Source organism: Eschscholzia californica, unplaced genomic scaffold (assembly GCF_041429995.1).
Source record: "Eschscholzia californica isolate CP2 unplaced genomic scaffold, dmEscCali1.0.p SCAF_5, whole genome shotgun sequence".
Lineage (NCBI taxonomy): Eukaryota > Viridiplantae > Streptophyta > Magnoliopsida > Ranunculales > Papaveraceae > Eschscholzia > Eschscholzia californica.
In genome coordinates this window covers 47,081,964-47,104,115 of record NW_028238472.1, presented here as the reverse complement: position 1 = coordinate 47,104,115, position 22,152 = coordinate 47,081,964, and the positions used below count along the sequence as shown (strand labels likewise).

The following is a 22,152-nucleotide window of genomic DNA, read 5'->3' as shown; positions in this document are numbered from 1 at the left end:
GAAAATAACGAAGGATCCTGTCACTATTTTTTCATGAGCACTCTCTCCTGCACTCTTGAATTATCGCCAAATATAACTCCAAAATAAAAATACACAATTAAGAATTACAGAACTTTCAGAACTAATTTCATACAACTGCTACTATGTGAAGTACAGTATCGTTATAGTTGAACTCTTTTAAAGGCATATCAACTCGTCCGAAAAAAGGGGGAACAAAAGATAGCTCTTTTTTACAACAAAAAAGTAGAATCTATAGCAAACCTAGAGAGTACAACTATGTCTCTAAGTATGTCAGAATTGGTAGCAAATTAACAGCTCAAGTGAATGTATCTTCCCGATCTGCTACAGCAGTTTCTCCCTCCTCCAAGTTACTGAACTCTAGGAAATGAGTTGGTCTGTGATCCTCGTGATAGTATTCTCGAGGTGTCCCAAGCTTAATCCCGTACTTCATGCTCAATGTATGCTTCACTCCCATGAAATTGTAGTTCCACGGGCCATTGTCCGGAACCTAGAGAAAACAATCACCAAAAAGTATTTAGATTATCGAAACAAAACCAACTAGAATTGCAAAAGATAAGAAAAGAATTAGTTGAAGATGGGTTGGAACGCCCCAAATTCTAAATCTCAAGGTTACCCGCCTTGAGATGCAAGATTAGAACCTTCAAACGAAGGAGTCAGAATGAAGATTCAGGTGTTCCGTGGTTGAGATATAATTAACAATTCGATAGGTAAAAGGAGTTCAGGAGCAAAAAAAATGTTCTTTTTGCTATATTGCATAGAAAATGGCATTTGTCGCATTCTTACCATATAAAATCCGAGAAAGCGGTCGCTGAGGAGCATTTGAACTTTTTCATAGTGTGTTGGGAGGTAACCATGAGGATTGCTTCCTGTGTCCTTGTTGACACGCCCCCACTCGTAACCTGTAGGTGTAAGTTTATATGCAGTTAACGAGCACGACCCTGGAGTAAAACTGCAAGTCAAGATAATGCATTTTTCTCCATCCCACTGTTTGTTACTCTCAAGAATCCGAGCATGGCTTGTCAGATCCTGCAAGTAGGAAAATGGTGGAATATAGATCAAAATAGAGTTCGACTCATATGTGACGTTCTCCTCATTTTAATATAGGTAAGAGGTGAAATTTGAAGGATCTGAAAGTAGAGAAGCAAGAACCTGTGGCGACAATTGAGGAAGTTCATTTGGTTGAGTATGCATCCACCCAAGAGGCTCAAGATCGTTCAAGAAGTCGTGTTCTGGAAGAGCTGATGGAAGATGGACTTGCTGATGTGTACCCCATTGGGGTGGCATGGCAATACAACGAATTTCCTTCACCTGAGGATTGTCAGGTGGGCTCACACCATACAAGTATCCAGCAATTTGAGTCCGAAGATCGGCAACACATATAAACTTCTTCAAAACATTTTTGGGCATGATATACGTGTAGCCCGTTTCCTGCTCAAAAAGAAAGGCACATCAAAATCAGTATATACTAAGTGAATAACGACCCAAAAAATTCAGAAAAGATCAGAATATACTTAGATAGTCAGTGACTCCGTACCTTAATATCCTCGGAATTCACATAAATGTGATTGACACGAAGGTAAAGGTTTGTAGCTGAGATTGCTCTCACACGCCAATCTGTTTTAGACCCAAATGCAGCTTGCTCGTAAGGACTTGTAGTGGTGACAATAAGTTCGTCACCATGTACATTTGTCGTCTTCGTAGTGACTGCTGTCAACTGGCTTGCTTCTTTAGCTTGCTTCTCAATCTCTGCTATTTGTTGACGCTGTTGAGAGGGTGGAGTGATCTCGGCTCCAAGTATTATGTCTCGTATCTCTGATTGAGTAAGTGCTGATGTATTGACATTGTTTTTCTTTGCATAATCTGAGAGTATAAGATCTCTTAGCGCAACCTCAACCTGCATTTATGGAAAAGCTTAGCAAAATTTCATGGCCGCACATGTGGTAACAGCAGAACGTAATATATTATATATATATATATATCATAAACTGAGAAGTTACCTTCATCCATTGGTCATCCGTTAGACTAGGCCAGATATGATGTGGTTCTGTGATAACTGTCGTATCGGGCTTCAACAACATTTTTGCTTTTTCATTGTTCACATGAAGTGCACGCAAGATCAAAATTAGACGAGAGAATGCCGTGTATGAGGATATACTCTTCAACCAATCATCAAAAAGATTAAAGAGAAGCATTTGAGGCTCAGTGGCCTTCAGGATCATGTCACCAAATTTTTCGATCTTTAAGCAAGCCTGGAATGGCAACTGCAACTCACTACCCTTGATAACTACATTAGGGAAATCGAGCAAGTGAACCTCTAGAGGGTCAAGCATGCCCTTACGAGTCACAATGACTTGTTTTGGCTGCTCTTCAACAGGCAAGGACCTCACCAAAGCAGCCACTTCTTCTGCAGTTTTCCACTTCGCAAGCTGACCAAGACGCTTTTGTCCTGCCCACACGCTCGTATGGATAACCTACACGAGATTTACAATATTGTCATAAAGCACGACATATGAAAAGCATCACTAAAAAGAAATGTGTGTATATATAAAAGAAAATGTACCTTTAGAAACAGTTGCCCAGTCCTTGGATTGAATATAAAAATGGCTCCATTGATGGGTTTGGTTGTAAGATTTCCTTCAAATGTTTTGTGGATTGTGACACGATAGACATTTGTGTCATCAACAAACCATATTATTTGATTGCTGAAGATCTCTCCGTAGTTTTGCGATGATAGATATGGCTCTGTAGGCTCAGAAGAATACAATTGCAAACCTTTCCGAATTCGCTCTCTTAGAACGTACAAAGCTGGATTTGACTGCAGATTCACATGCAATTGAAACCATTACTAGCGATTCGATGGTCTGAAATCAGTTATCTTCTTCTGTTCTTTGACATACAGTAAGTTATCTAGAAAATAGCATGACAAGAATTAGGCTTACCTTCATGATCTTATTCATAGCTTGAGCCAGGAGAGGCTTTGACCCAGGGAACCAGTTACCGAATGCAGAATGCAAGTTATACGCCAAATCAATCCCAATCATCACTCCTGTTGACACCAGACGGAACCAATGAACAGAAAAGCAAAATAGCTAATTTAAGCTTGAACTAAAAACCAAGAACGTAATTAAGTAGAAAGACAAGGAATACCGGTTGGAGATGGATAGATTGACATATTATCTGTTGTATAGTCCATGAACTTTGCCCTAGTATAACGTTCTATATCATGAGAATCATAATCTCCCCAGCGGAGCTGTACATCGATCCAGTATTTATTGCTTGCTTTCTGATCGAACACGTCCTTGGACTCTGCTACCAAGCTAGGCTTCGACATAGGCCATCGATGGGCAGCAAACAGCAGAATGTCAGCACAGGAACTGTTCATCTTGTAACTCTTCCTTGGATGTATAGTCTCTTTCTGCACGGTCTCAATTTCCAAAGCATCTAACTCTTGATCCAATACCTGACACAGATCCATAACTACACTCTCATGTACCTTCTGCCACAAGTGAGCCCGGAAAATTTGTATCAACGATATTTTCAAAGTTGGAATCTTCCCATGCATGAAAATTCCCGTCAGGTCTAACTGAACCTGGAAACCCACGTAGACATTAGCACGATTTATGGTAGGTGACCACCAAAGGGTAAACCTACGATTGGGGATTTGGTTGAGCCCAGATCTTTGTGCGTTAGTCAACTTCTTGTACTTCATAGACTCCTCGAAACCAGATGCCTTCTCCCAGAAAAGTCCTTCCCAAGTTGGAAAGCTGGAATGAAAAAATTGTATCAGAAAGGGTGAGGAAAAAGAACATAAAATGTACTAAAACAACTAGGTAACATAACATTGATATAGCTGGTTAAATGCCTGAGCAGATGGTCATTTGATCACGACCTCAATCGTCAAAATGTATTTTAAATTTAGTTAACTGATACTACAATAAGATTGTTTATTTAGAGCTCCTTAGAATTTTTATAACAGAAGGTGAAGGAAAGGGGAACTTACTAAGTTCCTTTGAACAAGGTATGCTCCAAAATTCCCTCTACTCCTCCAAGAGCTTGAATGACATCCGTTCTGTAGTTATTCAGGTTCCACAGTTTTCCATCATGCCGCTGATGAGTCCACCAGAAAGGATTCTGCTTAAGAACTTGATACTGCTTAAAATCAGTACGGACTCTCCAGCCCTTGTCATACGCCAGGGTGTGTCGGTCCTTCTGAAACAAAGTGTTGATTCGAGGAATTCCCCTATCCCAAGAATCCTGCAAAGTAGAGAAATTGTCAGGAATTCATCGACTTTAAGATGTCGCTGGATTACCAGCAAAGGATAAAGCAATGAAACACTGCAGGTGATAATACAAATCATAGAATGCCTTCACAATTTAACATTTAAACTGCTACATTCATAGATTATCATCACAAGCATTAGCGAAGAACACAACTAGTAAACAAGCTTCCAGTTTCTGGTGCGCAAATGACTAACAGCTAATGTCTTTGAGTAAGTACAAAACTCACCTCAAGATCCTCAAGTGTTAACCGCCTGTTTTGAGATTGTGCCTCCTGCCTCTTTAGGGCATACTCAGCCCAAACGCGTTGCGAATCTATAAATTCACTCTCCCACGGCTGTTGAAAACCCATTAACACAATTATATCCAAGATATGAAAATTAAAAATTTAGAGCTGAACGGAAGTAGGAGGAAGAATACCTGTATGTAACGATAAAGATTAGGGATTAGCTGGTCCTCTTCGTGACTCATACCACTTCTAAAATGAGTCACACCAACGTCAGTTTGTTGGCTGTACCTGAGGTCACTCTGTGGGATCAATATGTGACCCATTGATAACATGCCAAGTCCTCCAATTTCTTTTGGTGTGTAAAATATGACAGGAGGAAATCTGCAAAAAAAAGATTTACCAGAAACTTGAGCACAATGGTTGGAACGTTAAGATTTTTCTTTACAGTCTTTGATAGTAATAAGGGTGTTTACCTGCTTGGCATCTTTGAGTTCAGCCCAATCTTGATACGGGTTTGAATTTTATTCTCACATTTAACCAGCAAATCCAGTAGTTCCTGGGTATGAACAGTTGCTTCACGGAAATAGGTCATAAGGCCTGCCAACAAGGATACCAAAAACCATCAGCACCTTCTATAACTGCATAAGTACATAAAAATTCTAGGACCATTTTTATATGAGAGGCGTTCTAGGGGTACTCATTAAGGTGAATATAATCACGAACAGATAGAAATACCTATAAGAGCTGTATTCCATTTGTTTACAATCTTCGTAAATGTTGTTGACCCTGATGACATAAGAATCTGCCTCACACGATTCTCGAACACTTTCATGTGTTCGTCATCAACACGTAAAAACGCTACAGCAGTTCTCTCTTTGGTTTGTTCGTTCTGCAAGTTCCACACTCCATCTTTTGTATTGCTGAAAGCCTCTTGAGTCATTCTCATCTTTGGGAGTATGCGTATCTCAAACCCACACCTACGTGATAACAACAGAGATTAATATACTAAGACAAACAAGGGAAGATGAGTTTTAACTTTCATAACACTGAAAAAACATGAAAATGGTTCTAAGAGTTTATAGTAGAGAATTCCATAACTTATATTTGTTTTTTCATATTTTCAGAGTTTTGATTTCGAAGTCGGGGCCTTGCCTATTCATTTCCATCAGTTCAAACTTCAGAACTTAAAATTTGTTCTCAGGGAACTATTATAAAACTATGTAGGTTTATAATCTTCATATTTACTTGACAAAAGAAACAAGACTGGTGAAGGAACATCTAAAAAGACGACGACTCCAATTTAATCTATAGTGCCTAGACTGACATGGAAATTCTGATACCAAGTCCCAATGAGCTTTGAACAGAAAACAAAGATGCAACTGAATAATAATTACTTCCACATTCTTTTTCCGTATCTTATACTGAAAATTTCAACTGATGTAGCTTACGCTATGGGGGATGCATTAGTTTGGTGTTCTACTGAGTATCAAGTTCACCTCAACTCATAGATCATAATCAATGAAAAGTGGTACATTACCATACTATGGACGATTTCTTTCTTAATTGTAAAAGATGGTTTGTAATAACGACTTAATGAAATAGTTAATCAAAGTAAGGGAGAAGTGAAGAAAATGCATACATGCTGAAGAGCAAGTTTGGATTGTCCTTGCTGTACACGGAAACAAAGCCGTTCTCCCACTCCAAAGTGGTGATACTACGAGGAAGCCGGTTCTTCATATCCCAGAAAACACTTCTGCCAAGGTTGACTGAAGAAAAGGAATACAAACGATCAAAATATGATTTATAAACAAATGAGAACTAATTAATGTGAATATGCAATGGAAAATAACATTACCATCATGTTTCATGAGCCTCATTCTAGCATCTCGAGGCCAACATTTCTTATTGTTGTACCCAACCATATTTTCATTGTTGGGATCAGGATGTTCTGTAAGATACCGCTGAATAAGGTCCCGGGCTTCTTCATGTGTAAAGCGAAATAATATATGAACTCTGTCTATATACCGTGAGTACAAACGAATTGGATGGCGTGTTTCAACTTTGGTATCCCAGTATGTAATAAATTCGTTGGGCGTCTGAGGAGGACCCGCAATTTCACTTGCCCGAGTAAGACCAAGAAGCAAGAGATCAAGAACTAGTCCATAGTACTGAACAACAAAGGAGGCAAACTGCAGACCACGAATTAAACCATATGAGTTCGTATGACTCATATCCTTGTAAGACAACACCACGTTGTTCTTAGCAGTAACATAGTCAGCAATATTATGGTCAAGAACCAAACGCAGAAGCCTGCAAACAAAAACCACGTAAGTTAACATTCATCACTTAGTTGAAAAGGCATATACTCATTATATGCTTGGAATTTTGAAGTAGAACTCCTAATTACCTGTTTAGCATGGTCAAGTCGATCTTTTCAAAGAACTTCTCAAACTTCGTCTGCAGCATCACAACACATTGTCCGTCACCTGTGTCCCATATTCCTTGTAAGTTGTTGATACCTTGGCACCATTTATAGACCAAAAGCGGGGGTGGCTCTGAGTCAGCTGGCTTAATCCAATTGGGAAAGAGATGACGCTTGTCACCTTCAAACCAGAGGTACTGGTCAAGGTATGCATCTGTAATCTTCTCCAGAGGTTCAATCTCGTAAACAGGAATCAGATAACTATACAAGTCCATGAACTCAATACCAACCTGTCAAAGTAATAAAAGTTTAGTCATGTACTAGAAACATGTGAATTTTTGGAAATTATACTAACGCGAAAGAAACTTACTTCTTTGAAAGCACGCTGAGTGAGCAGATGACGTTTTATCCGCGACAACGCCTCATGAGGATTATCATAGGCTTGTTCTATGAGACCCAACTCCTCCCTCTGCAATTGGTTTAACCTCACTGCGACACTGTAAGATTCCTTGAGCCTCTCAAGTGCAAGGATGAGAAGCTTTGTGTCATGCTTGTAAGACAAAGGAGGGAAAGGGATGGGGGAGAACTTCCTTGATTCCAGCCAATGCACAGTTGTGGTATAAATAGCTACTGCCTCTTCGGGCGTGACATACGGACCATCTTTCAAATAATTGTGTTGTCGCTCCTGAAAGTAATGGATGAGACAGAATCAAGCCTCACTGCGATGACTTGCTGGAAGTACAACAGGAAAATAAAGGATAATAGTAGAGAATCATAACCAAAATGGTGAGGAAAAAGCATTACCTGCTCTGCCTTCAACCAGAGACGAGTCAATCGTCCTAAATTCTTTCTGCAAACAGTCTTATCAACGGTTGCACCCCTTCTTATACGCTCACGATTATAATGGGCCACATTCGTCCACCAATCAGCTTTTGACTTAACATACCGAAGAATCATGTTTTCAATTGGAACTGGCAGGCCAGGCACCTAATTCAGAATGACAAAAGAATCATGAGAATCAACATCAATGAAAAAAACTGTTCATCAAAAGCACATCTAAGAGCATACCTTCCAAGGAATGTTAGCCTTCCAACAGCGCCATGCTTCACTGAGATGCTGCAAGATAGTCCTGGCTTTGTTTTGTTTTATGCCCTCTGCAGCAAAGAAAATCATCAACAAAGTTACGGAGGGTAAAACAACAAGCTACAGACACTCTCGAAACCGGAGCAAAACAAATCTGTGTAATGTAGTGAACAAAGAACTGCAACCACTAGAAAATCACCTGGCATTGCATCAAGGACATCATGCATAACAGCAGCACGAAGTTCAAGGTCAAAATGGCTTTCAACACGTTGCTTAGTAACAGTCTTGGCAACTCCCTTTGAATGACGCCCTTCAAATTGTCGTGCTAATAAATTTCCCAGCCACCTTTCCAACAAGGGAACAATACCACGAAGGAAAAACAACCATACTCTCCACATCGGTGCCCAAAAACCACAACCAGGTCCTTTACCAACTGGCCCAGTATTAAACCGGTAATAAATCAAGTGCTTCAAGTCTTTACACATTCGAATCTGTCGCATAAGTCTATATTTGTACCGGTACATACCAGTCAACTGACCTACATGTGAAAAGGTGTACTGTAGACCATCTGCCAGCTGGAATGCGTCTACATTTCCTAACCGGAACTGAATGTTGGCATCCACCACAAGTTTAGTCAATCTCAGGATTTCACGGCATAGATGGAAAGCGTTACCGAAACGTGACTTCTTACGCTCCTTTGTTGTGAGAGTCTTTACAGGTTTCAGATTAAAATTGTAATCAAGATGCAGATAGTTCAAATTTTTTCTGTGAATCAACAGATTCAGCATGTTGTACCCTTGCTTGCAAACTTGAAGACCTGCTTCAGCCCAATCCAGTTCTGTAGTTTGGAAAAACTTAGTAGCTTGCAGAGAGCGGAAAAGGTGCTTCTTCTTTTGAGCCTTGGGCGGTCTGTGATGCAGCTCATTCAATACGAAGCACTTCAGCAATTTCTGGTAGCTAACACGAACTTTAACTGGGTATGATGGAGGACTACAAGAGAAAATGAAAAAATTTAGTTTAGCAAGAGAATGAATTGGAAACAGACTTAGCAATAGAGAGTAAAACATACCAGTGCTCCTTGAACCACTCTGACACAAGAGGTATATCTTCAGCCCGTCTCATCCGGCCAGATCTCATATTGAAAGGGCGTGGGGCAAACAATAATGAGACACCCGCAGCTGTAGTATCAGTATAAAGAGGAGTGCTTTGAAGCAAAGGTTCGACCCCTTCCGGCATGACAAAATCATCATCTTCTTCTTCTTCAAGAAGTTTCTTCTCTCTTCTATCTTTGTTAGCGGAAAGAATAGGGTGGATCAACGGATCATAATAAAATGCAGGCAAATCTGGGTCCTCAGTTTTGATGTACATTATCATGGGAGTGTGATAAACACAAAGCTTTACTTTTCTCGGTCTATTATTGTAAAGATGAGGAAATGCAATTCTGTACTCCGTCCTGAGAGGTGACCGGATGATAAGTTTGTTAATGTCATTGAATTCGTTCCAGTCCTCGTCACCTTTCTCCATATCACGATATAAAGGTTCAAACTTTGGACCACCTGCGATAAAAAATTGTTACCAAGGATAAATCGACTTCTGAACATTTATATCCTGATGCTATTAGGTTAAAAATATTTGGAACCTCGCAACTGACATAAACGAAGGTGCACACTGCACCAGTTATATTATGGAAAGATCCAAGACTGAAAACTACCATCACATATATAACTTCGTTTTTTAGCTGTCCTAAAACGTCTTACACCGCTAAGACACTAACAAGTAATTCATGGCAAAGCACCAACAACTTCCACAAATGATGTACCTGAAACACCATTTTCTTTACTTAATATTGAAAGCACAGACTAATAGCGAGAAGGGAGAGATAAAAGATATTACCAGGTATGCACATATTGAGTGCTTTGGCAGTAAAGAAGGACTCCATATCAAATAAGTAGAAGTAGTTGCGGTCTATCAAATCAGAAAGCAGCTGCCCTGCAAGCCGATGGAGAGTTGCCATAATTGGAAGAGAGAGGTGCCACCTTCTGTAACTTGGACCGTTGATAAGCTTTGTTTTCACAAGGGGTTTATGGTCATAAAACCATGAATATACAGCAGAATCTTCTTCTTCATCCATTTCCAGTTGGATTGGCTCCAGAGGATCAACATCTAACAAATTATCTGCATAATCTAGTGGTGGTTCCTCGTCATCAAAAGGTGGAAATCTCATTCTCTTAAAGTGCCGACGATCCCTTTTCTCCCTTCGCATCATAATCCACATCGTACCCCACTGCAAGAGTTATATTTCTTAAATGGGTCAAACAATAAGCTCAAAATAAAATGAATTTTTTGCAGAGTCATAACTAGGAAACAAATTTTTCTTCATGCAATTTATTTGATACTTAAGCATGTTGGGGTATTTGTAAATTACCACTACAAGGGCAAGAACACTCATTGATGTTGGGGTTCACAGGTAAAGGAAGGATAGTAAGAGAGATGAAATACCTGTGCCAGATATATGGGTTCAACAACCCATGGTATCTCATTCACAAATGTGATTGCTCCAGTTATGTGATATAAAATCTTCACATCTCGAACCTACAACCAAGAAAATGTGAATATGTCAAGGACATGAGGAGAAAACAGTGTATTCAATCTAAACAGATTGCATGCAAATATTTTTAGTACAAAGCGCCCCATGAAATGCAGTTACATACCTGCTCCCAAGGCATCGGCATATTCTCAAGAAGCTTATAAACTGCATGTGGAATGTATTTAAGAGCTCCAAGATAAACACGTTTGTCATGACGATATTTCTTTGAGGACATGTCTCCATGGTCTCTGCAAAATAATACCAAAATCAATTACTTACGATGAAATCCTAGTGAAAAGCAAGGTTAACAAGCAATTAGATGAAACGGGTGACTGTGTTTCAAGGAATGGAAACAAGAACACGAGTTGAAAAACCGTTCACTCTTGAGTACTAAAATATTGTAGTTTGGGGAAGCATATATTATATATATGGTGATTTTCGAATCAATTTCTTCTGAAAGTTCAATATGCTGTGCAACAGAATTTAACGAGTATTATATGCACAATACCTTCATAAAACACTAATGATTTGTAAGTCGGTAATACAAATACAGAACGAGGCCTAGCATAACTGTAATTTAGTTGGTGCTTTCGAATTAAGAGGAAAATTACAGTCACCCTTCTCAAAGTGAACAACCTTAAAACCTAATCCATTCCATATTGAGCAAGATGGCTAATGTAAACTACAACTATCTAATCATTGGTTCAATTGAACTTTAATTAGCTAACCTAATCACTTCTAATACTTTTTGGGCAGTTTTCTATAGACACCATCAAATTTCCATTGAAACTTAAGATCTTCTTACTTTGGTAGATTAGTGTGTGATATCTTATTCATAATTCACAAGGGTGTTTGAAAACCTATGAACAAAACCCTAATACCTAAACCAATTAAACTTAATAGAATTCACAAGTTCCTCACCTAATGATTTTCCGAACATGCTCCGGAGGCATATCTTCTTTCTGAGTCTCGACAAAACCAAACTTCCTCTTATCACCATATCGTTTAGAATTCAGTTGCATCCATTTACGAGCTTTCTCTTCAAGAAGTGCTTCAGTCTCGGCAGCAGAAGGAGGTATACTATATGAAGGTTGCATAGCTGGAGGAGGAGGAATTGAAGAACCTCCAGTTCCAGGTGGGGCAACTGGTTGTGAAGATGAACTACTGGTACTAGCTCCATTGTTGTTCCACATCATGCTACTCTAAAACCCTAAAAAAACAAACGAGAATGTAGTAGATTAACTTTTATAGTTTTAGTTTATTTGTTATTCTAGTGTGGAGGTTCTGGTAATATTAAATGGCGGTGTTTAGGGTTTTTCTCCTGGGTTGAAGAAGGGAGAAGTTCTCAACCCCTAGAGAGAGAGAGAGAGAGAGAGAGAGAGAGAGTGATGGAGGTGAGAAGGAGATGAAGGTGAAGGAATAGGAGACGAGCTAGTCTTTGGGCCTTTTTCTTTCGTTCTTGGGGCGGCGATGGACCTGATACCGCCTCAGTGTGAGTTGGGCCTGGGTAAGGTTACTGAATTGTGGCTGCATAAGGTTCCTCTCGTAACCTTTGTGAGCCCATGAATATGTGACATATCGGTTGGTTAGTGCATCTACCCCGCATGTCTCACGTTCCATCGAAGTGCAAATTCAGGAATATTAAACTTGAGTATGAAGAATGTAGTTTCTGTAGGCTTTAGGTCATTTAATTTCGTCGGGTTTTAAGCCAGTAATGATTCAACAGTTACTGTGCTTATCACATCGTATCGATGTATTAATGCATTTGTAATGACAATTGTAGTCGATATTGAAAAAAAAATTAAGCGGTACCGAAGTATCATTCGTTGCGACAATGAGCCCACCCGCGACGAGGATGATTTTTTGGTAGCCTGAAGCGAGGTCCAAAAATGTGGTTCATATATTTTACCAAATCATAAAACTTATATATACTACAAAAATAGTATGAGTACCGCCAAATATTTTCATAATTTTATATAACGAAATAGTGTTTTTTGGTAATGACAAACACTGAAAATTTATTCTTCTTACATTTCTTATGCATAATCACTAGTAGTCATCGAATCATCAAGAGTGTCAGGCATGTCTTTCAGACTAGTCAATATAGAAATTAGGGTTGAGACAAAGAGAGAATAGAGCATTTAAAATTGAAATTTTGAGAATTTAGAGGGGGTAATTTCGTCTGAGAAGAAGCATGCGAGTCACACACTTCAGGCATTTGACGGAAAATATGTCATTGGGGGTTAACGCCTAAACAATAATCGTTTTAGGGGTGTAGTCCTAATATCGCTAAATAAATGGGGGTCAATAACTAAATCTCCCTATCATTAACGGCTTTCTCTTAAGACCTCAATAGCCTTTGTGTTTAGCTTCTTTTGTTACGAGTTTACTAGTTCTATTTTGATTCCTCCCCCTCCACGAAGACGTGGCATACTGCACCTTTCTTCTGCTCCTTTCTTCTGCACCTTTAGTGAGGTTAATGAAGGAGTTGAAGGAGATGTCCTTCGACCAAGGTGACAATGCGAACAATTTGTCGGATAGGACAATTGATGTGGAAGATCATCAAGTCCGATTGATTTAGGGATCGTAGAGTTGTAGCTAGAGACCAACTACGATCGTCGAATTACGAAGTAATTCGCGGCTAACTTCGATCGGATCCTACAACGGGTTACACATAAGAGTGACAAATTGATCTAGGATATGACTAGTGGGAGTGAGATATAATCATGGGAGTGTCCCATAAACATATCTCATAGGCCTAAAAAGGAATTAGGCAAAGATAGTACAAAAAGGCCAAAAGCAGGGTTTTGGGCCTAGGCCGATTCGGGCACTTTTAGGGCTCGGATTGGGCTGATTTTTGGAGGGATGTTTCCTTATGTTATGAACATTAAATCTGCCAATTTTGGCTGGGTTTGGACGTCATCTCCTTAGGGAATTGAGAAAATACCAATAGTTGCTATTTTCGACTATTTCCCTAAATCTTATTCTAAAGGGTGTTTTGGGAAACCTAAAAGGAGGTGGATTCTTATTAGGGTTCTATATAAACACTCTTAGGGCAGAGAATAAGGTGTGGAATTTCTCTCTAAGCTTTCTTACTCTACCACATCAAGTAGAGAGGAGAAAGTGAGCTAATTCCCATTAACTATCTATCTAGTCAAGCAAGAAGAAGGTCTTCTTATTATCCAACCACCATTGGTGTGCTAGCTATACAACAAGGTGGGAGATCAAATTGATTGCTCGTGTCCCAAGTAGAGGAGCTACACTTGAAGCTCTTGGTCTTCTTCAATCAATTCAACTAGTTTGAGGGAAAAGCGATTAAGGTAATCCACTATCTCCATTAGATTAATTACTAGTTTTGCATGTGATCCTGGGAATACTAGTGTAGACATTAGATGTCATATTTCCGCTATAAACACTAGTAGAAGGGTATAAAACCCTACAGTGGCGTCAGAGCCTCTTGCTATTAACTAGTTTTTGCTAAGAATCGAACTAGTTCATATTAGATATAATTGATAGTTTGATAAATTGAGTTTATAAAAGTATTTTAAAAGTGTTTTAAAACTATTTAAACTCACAATTTGATAATATTGAATGGGATTCAATGAATTTCAAATTAAGAATCAAATTGATGATTAAAAGTGTTTTAAAACTCAATTAGATTGAATTTCGGACTAATCCATGCTTGATTAAGTTGATAGTTATGTTTAAAAGAGTTTTAAACATAAGAAATTGATTGATTTTGAATGGGATTCAAGAATTTTTCAAATAGATTTCAAAATTGTTCTTTGAAAAAGTTTTCAAAAACCTAGACTTTGATCCAAAATTGGTTTGATTAAGAGTTGTTTTCAAGTTTTGGAAACTTTTGAAAAACAAAAATTTTTGGAATTTTAGAAGTGTTCTAAAAAGAAGTGTTTTGAGTTTTGGGAAACTCTCAAAACAAAATTTGGAAATTTTAAAAGTTTCTACAAGTTTTGTAAAAATTTTAGAAGTGTTCTAAAAGATTTCAAAATTTTAAGAAAAGTTTTAAATTTGGAAAATAGCAACTTAGAGTTGCAAAAGAAAAAAATTTTTGGAAACTAGGGTTTTGAAAAACCCTAGTGTCCGGCCAGGAAGCTTCCTGGCCGGACCGGGAGCTCCTGGATGCGTCCTCTGGACGCATCCAGAGCAGCTGCTGAGACGCGTCTAGGACGCGACCAGCAGCTGCGACAGAAGCTTCTGGACGCGTCTTGAAGACGCGTCCAGAGCAGCTGTTGGGACGCGTCTTGGAGACGCGACCAGCAGCTGCGGAGGGAGCTTCCTGGACGCGTCTAGGACGCGTCCAGAGCACTCGACCAGACGCGTCTTGGAGACGCGTCTGGGAGGTTCTGGGTGTCTCGGACTAGTCCGAGACACCTAGTGCTGGTCCGGTCCAGCATCAGACACGTCTAGGACGCGTCTGGTACATGGACTAGCGTCCTGGCTCCGGCCAGGACGAGACCAGGCCTTGATAGGCTTCGGCCAGGACATGCCGGCCTATGGGCCGTGCTATGTCCGGACCTTGTCCGAGCCCTTTTCTGGGCTTGGGCCGGGACTTGTCTAGGACTTGTCCCGGGCTTTTTCGAGGCTTTTCGGACCATAAAAAGGAACCATCATTCGAGTGGGAGTTTTTGCCAAAATTTCTTCCGATTCCAACCAAATAATTCCAAAATCAATCCGGGCCATCCAGAAGGCCAAAACGGATTTCTCTTTAAATTGATTTATGAAATCATTAAGAATCGAACCAATGTTTTTCCGAAATTGACCCGGGCTTTCAAAACCCGAAACGGAGTTTTTCTTAAAGATGATTTTAGAAATCATAAAAGATAAAACCGGAACGCACCACTAGTTGAATTCTTCGAATTTAGACTTAAGGTCCGTAATGTGACATGTGATGTCAACAAAAGTATCTCCCAAGATAATCATGCATATATAATTCTTAGCCTTGATATATTATATGATTGCATGTGATGTGAATGCGGGAAACCTAGTATGGCCATAGATTTATATCTTTATTCTTGTTTTAAGCACGGATGGGTGCATGCTTTGTAATTAATTTTAATTTCAAGTTTATACGATCTGCGAATCGTTAGAGTCTTGTAATTAGAGTTTAGGGTCAATGAGTCCATTGAAGAAAACTCAAGGATGGAATCCAAAGGCGAGTGGGAGAAATCAATGGAGGTTCAAGGATGGAGATCTAGACGAACCAAAAGGCGAAACAAGAAGAAAACCAAAGGAGATTAGATCTTCTAGGTTAGGGGCCATACTAGGATCCATGTCTGCTTGATTTACTTTCTCGCGCGCATTTACTTACTTATTTACGCTTTATGTCGTGGATGTTAGTTAGGCTAAATAGTTCACTATAACAAACGCCAGACTAGCGTAAAAGTCCCCAAAAGTAATCTTGAGTAATCGCCTATCCAGATTAAGACACTCGTTGCGCCCTTGTTCGAGGAAGGTGGGTCGGCCTTCGCAGAGTACCTCCTCTACCTTGGGACAATGCGGGTAGGTCTATAGAAGAGGCCTACACGTCTAAATGGTTCTACTCAACGAGATCAGCAAGAGAGTCTTGGATACTCGAGGCAAAAGGATAGATTAGTCATTCATTAATGAAATCTATCAACCAAGAGTCATAAGGTATGATCAGTGAAGTAGTTCACTCACCCGGAACGACGGAGTCAAAGGGTAGGGCCTTCGTCCGCTTTACTCCGAAGAACTGGGGTCTTGGAATCACTTATTCAATCGGGGACGATTTTTATTGAATAATGTGGGAAAACTAAGTTTTTCAAAAACGATAACGAGTTTTAAAACTTTGCCATTTCTTTATGTAGTTTTAAGATGACAAACGATTTCAACATTGAATCACACCTAAGGGAGGTGTTGATCCACTTCCTAGAATGGAAGAATGAATCCGAGAATAGTTCTCAGATTCAAAAGGAAGGTCACTAGAATACCCAATCCCAATGTTGACTCATACAAGAGAAGGTCAAAAGCCATTTGCAAGCAATCGTATAACATTCTCTTTGGAAGAGTAATGAATGCTAGCATAACCATTAAGACAAACTAAGGAAGAAATTCCTACAGAAGTCATAAATGGAGAGGTACGAGACCTTCAAGGCAATCTGAAAGTCATCCTAAGGGAAGACAACAGAATACATCTATCACCCAATTCAATATCGATTGAACAAAGATTGATAAAGACCTTAGATGAGTCACTCAGGTTGTTACAAACAAACTGAGCAGAACATACGGGAATAGCCAGTCTAAGAAAGGTTCTTGAGATTTGGTACAAAGAATCTAAGAAAGAGATCTTGAGATTCAAAAGGGCAAAAGGATCAGTCAAGTGAGACAAACATTTGGTCAAAGAAAAGCAGTTGCCGAGTACATGATCAAGAGTATTCCTCATTACTGTGAATGTTTCTAAAATAATGGCTAGACCATTTAAAAGGAAACTACCTTTAGCACCTGGAGGACAAAAGGAATGGAATTATGAATTCCGGTTCCGTATCCTTGTTAACAAAGTTAAAAACAAGTATCGTGAAATTCCTTCATCAGGTATTTTAAACCGGATGTGCGGCTCCGTAAAGCTCAAGGAAATCACATACTTGACTAAAAGAAGTAAAGATCCAAGAGGGAGCAGAAGCAGTAATGCTAGGGATGCTGAAAGGGATCAAAGTCTTCTTTTAGACATTGATCTAGCTTAGAACTTAATAGTGATTATTTTGTTCTTCTAGAAACATATGATGTTTTAAACCAGTGGTAAAATTAACTGAAGGTTAACATTGATAATGGCTAAAATCAAGAGATTCAAACTCATTAAACTTCAGCATTGTCAATTAGGTCTTAAGGACTGAATTGACAAAGTCACCCTTTTCAAAAGGCATAGAGACTGGTAATCTATTAGGACTCATACAGTGTTATGCAGACCTATAAGTTTACTTGCAGAAGCTAACGAGAGAAACTTCAAATACGTACTCTGACAACTTCATGAAGTATGGAAACGTACAAATCATAAAGTATAAGTCGGAATGTTTGAAAGGTTCAAACAAAGTACAAACCGAAGTAAAAGAATCATTTTGACAAGAGAGTTTAAGTCATCCGATTAAATTGGAGTGATGAAAACTTGAGTCAAATACTAAATAACCATCAAAGGAGTTGAGAAAACGTTTCCCAACTCGCTCCATGGAACACATCTGAGGGATGGTGGATTCAGTGGGAGTAATCGAACATTGCTATGCATAATTCGATCAAAGATGGGTTTAAGCCAGTCTTCCGAATATTTTGGGACATATTCTATAAACGATTGTTTTCACACTTACCAAAGTCCGTCTAACAGCTAAGCTTGTAAAAGCATTACAAAACTAGCTAATATCTGACGCAATTTCTTTTGAAAGAAATTTGGGCTTCTTCCACAACCAATCAAGAGAACAAAGTGTTTGTTGCTCATGATAGTATTCTTCTAATAATTAGCACACCTGGTCGTCTGGGAGAAAAACACTAATTATTACAAGAATAAGTGGGAGAAAAGTACAAGTCGATTTAATTCGATCATGAGAAAAATCATGGAGGGTCATGAAGAACAATCATGAAACTTGTACAAGACGATTAAATTCGACCAAGAGCAACAAACTGCGACTCCTTGGAAAAGGAAAGGTTAAAGATATGATCTTGTAAACCCACCGCACAAAAGCGAATGTCATTCGCAGGAGAACTCTCAAAGCGAGTGAAAGTGTCTCTAAAAGAATATCTCAAAGTAGTTGAGATAACTCCAAATTGTTGTTCAAAAGCCCTGAAAGGTCAAAATAAAATCTTAAAGACTCAGAAAATAAAGGTTATTTCTGAAGAGATAAAAGACCTGCGCAGAAACGGAAACTGACTCTAGATTTTGGCTAGAAGCCAAAATCATCGTGGAATCCATATCTCGTCAAGACATGAAGCTTGATAATTTAAGTCAACAGAAGACCTAAATTGGTTTTCCAAAATAGAAAACTGAGAAGGATGGAAACATTCATGTTTCCCGAAACGAGACAAGAAGAATAAAGATTCTTCCAATCAAGTTATGTCCACAAGCATGCTTAAGAAATCTATCGACGGATTAAAAGCACGCAAGAGTTAGAATCTTCGATTCAAAAGGCAATCAAAGAAGTTTGATTCCTGAGGAATGAAGAAAATCTTGAATCACGAAATTTCAAGAAGGTAAGTGGGAGTAAACAAACCTTCCGGGTCCGTATGCAGAGTACATACAAAAGATTGAGTACGACATAAGGTGTTGTATAACAGTAACGAACTGACTCAATAAAGGACCACACACAAAAGGATAAAATGCCATTTTGGGCATCTGAAGATCTATAAGCATAGATCAAAAGGATGATAGGATTAGAGAGACTCAGTACGCTGAGATGCTTGAGATCCGAAACAGAAAATCTAAGACTCGGAAAGTCTAAAAGAATTTCGACCCAAAAACTCATGACAGAGGGCGTTGCAAAAATCGGAGTCTGAAAAGACACCGATGAGCTAGCACGCATGAGAGAGACATTTATGTTCGAAAACATAAAGTCAATCATGTTGGACATGATTAGCATTTAAACATCCGAATTTGGATTTGAAAACCGAAACACTACTTAGTACATCCTAGAAGGCTAAAGGATGAAGTAGTACAAAATTGAACATGTCATCGTAGCAAACTTTCAGACATGGAAGGAAAGTAGGCTAAAAGTGTTTAAGCCGGGAACTGTTGCAAATACTACATAAAGAATTAAAAGCCTTAACTCTAGTAAAAGTTATTAGAAATTATCAAGGTTGAAGATAACCGTCTTCAAATTAATTGATAATTAGCAAAGTTTAAAACCGACTACCACGGTAGTCAAACTGAACTGTCACCTAAGACATAGTATGAGATTCATACACAGTCTAAGGCATGAGGTATAATTTTAAACCTCGACGAGTAAAACTGAGTGGGTAAAAAGAGTTTTACGGAAGAGGCTCAGATTTACAACTCTCGTTATCAGAAATAATAGAGTTATTTCACAAGTCGTCTAAATTTGGTTTAGTATTTAAACGACAGTCCATTGATGATAAAACATTCCGAATAGGTTTGTCAGATACGTGATCTGATGAATGAAACCCTATTAAGTGAACTTGGAATATTTATTATCGAATCCCTGGTCCAGGTCATTGCATGGACAACAATGACTCACGAAGACTAGCACGGGAGTCGATGGGATAGCGCAGTTTCATGGGCTATAGGAATAGTATATTCTATTCGACTACGTGGGTGTGTAAAAGGTTTATACACTGGATAACCCTCAAATGAGAAGTACATCACTCGTGATGAACGTCAATACTTCTCATAAAGACAATTGGAGAGATTCCTCAAAACATGAGTGCTCCACTCATCTTATGTAAGGAATGCCCGACTTTGGTTCCGTTAAACGCCGCGCCGTAAAAGGAGGTTATAAAGGCGGACACTGGGAAGGACAGGATAGACATGAAGTTAAGTGGGAGCGCAAGAATGGATTGTGTCACCCTAATCACATTAGGTACAAAGTGTCTCAAGGCCACTTGATGAGTAGCAACTGAAAATGCGTGGCCGCGCTCAAACGGATTAAAAGTTAATCGTTTGTCTTTTACAGTTGTACTCGGATATCAAGAAAGTCTGAATGACGTGACGTATCAGATGGGATACTAAATTGACACGGGAATCGAGGCATTGCACTTGTTCTAAGTCCAAGTGGGAGTCTGAAGGAGTTGAAGGAGATGTCCTTCGACCAAGGTGACAATGCGAACAATTTGTCGGATAGGACAATTGATGTGGAAGATCATCAAGTCCGATTGATTTAGGGATCGTAGAGTTGTAGCTAGAGACCAACTACGATCGTCGAATTACGAAGTAATTCGCGGCTAACTTCGATCGGATCCTACAACGGGTTACACATAAGAGTGACAAATTGATCTAGGATATGACTAGTGGGAGTGAGATATAATCATGGGAGTGTCCCATAAACATATCTCATAGGCCTAAAAAGGAATTAGGCAAAGATAGTACAAAAAGGCCAAAAGCAGGGTTTTGGGCCTAGGCCGATTCGGGCACTTTTAGGGCTCGGATTGGGCTGATTTTTGGAGGGATGTTTCCTTATGTTATGAACATTAAATCTGCCAATTTTGGCTGGGTTTGGACGTCATCTCCTTAGGGAATTGAGAAAATACCAATAGTTGCTATTTTCGACTATTTCCCTAAATCTTATTCTAAAGGGTGTTTTGGGAAACCTAAAAGGAGGTGGATTCTTATTAGGGTTCTATATAAACACTCTTAGGGCAGAGAATAAGGTGTGGAATTTCTCTCTAAGCTTTCTTACTCTACCACATCAAGTAGAGAGGAGAAAGTGAGCTAATTCCCATTAACTATCTATCTAGTCAAGCAAGAAGAAGGTCTTCTTATTATCCAACCACCATTGGTGTGCTAGCTATACAACAAGGTGGGAGATCAAATTGATTGCTCGTGTCCCAAGTAGAGGAGCTACACTTGAAGCTCTTGGTCTTCTTCAATCAATTCAACTAGTTTGAGGGAAAAGCGATTAAGGTAATCCACTATCTCCATTAGATTAATTACTAGTTTTGCATGTGATCCTGGGAATACTAGTGTAGACATTAGATGTCATATTTCCGCTATAAACACTAGTAGAAGGGTATAAAACCCTACAGTTAATCCTCCTACTCCGGCTATGGTCTTTACGACCTATTTTTTGGTATGTTGATCCAGGAGGGTGTTCTGCATCCAACACAAACCACACTGACTCCTCGTTCAACAGTTTTATTGTTGGAATTCTCCGCCAGAAAACTCCTAAAATCCACCGGGCATCTTTTGCTCACCTGTGCTTAGTCAACTCAACTTTAAGGAGTGAGACAGTTGTCTTTCTTTTAACTTTTTACAAGTGTTGAATACAAACTCACTCTCTCTCATGATTTGGCTTCCTTTATGGACTCCTGTACTGGACCTCTACTTTTCTGGGCCTAACTTCAAACTCCAGGGTCCAGATACATTTTATACTGTGGGGCCAAACATCTTACCTCACGGGCACTCCTTTCGACCCAAGAAAAAATTGGGTGGGGGGGGGGGGGGGGGGACTCTTATGTCTTCCTGGTCGCCCGTTTGATCCTGGTAAAGCATGTTCAACTATTTTGGTAATGTTATGGGCTTCAATTCTGGTTAGCATTTCTATATCGCCCTCAGTCATGAACATACTTTTCACTAATTCTGGTTCTCTACCTCACCTCTCACCCTTTGCAGTTTATCTGCATTTTGTAATTGGCTTTACCAAGCTTATTGACTTAGGCTTCGTCAGCAACCCATGTTACTAGGTGTCTGATCACGATCTCTTTAGTTTGTGGTGGGACGTTGTTTCTCTTTTGAGAGACTAGTGGAGTACTGTGAACTCTTCGGGTTCCACTCTAAAGAAATCACATCACTTCCATGTAGTTATGTATTTCTTTTTTCATATGTTTCTTCTGGTGTGGTTT

General features: G+C 39.3%; 1 protein-coding gene across 1 annotated transcript; it reads right to left on the bottom strand.

Moving 5' to 3' along the window:
• Positions 1-104: 104 nt before the first annotated feature.
• LOC147539871 (pre-mRNA-processing-splicing factor 8A) lies at positions 105-12,170 on the bottom strand. The gene is made up of 25 exons (XM_086643255.1): positions 11,542-12,170; positions 10,745-10,868; positions 10,533-10,625; positions 9,927-10,317; positions 9,103-9,589; positions 8,233-9,023; positions 8,019-8,104; positions 7,755-7,937; positions 7,321-7,635; positions 6,936-7,240; positions 6,384-6,838; positions 6,168-6,294; positions 5,264-5,505; positions 5,002-5,125; positions 4,720-4,909; positions 4,529-4,636; positions 4,022-4,275; positions 3,169-3,785; positions 2,961-3,067; positions 2,582-2,836; positions 2,019-2,492; positions 1,556-1,915; positions 1,171-1,449; positions 805-1,047; positions 105-508 (listed from the first exon to the last, which is right to left on the bottom strand). The coding sequence occupies exons 1-25, from the start codon at positions 11,814-11,816 to the stop codon at positions 317-319; spliced, it is 7,077 nt and encodes a 2,358-aa protein (XP_086499381.1). The 5' UTR covers positions 11,817-12,170; the 3' UTR covers positions 105-316.
• Positions 12,171-22,152: the final 9,982 nt, after the last annotated feature.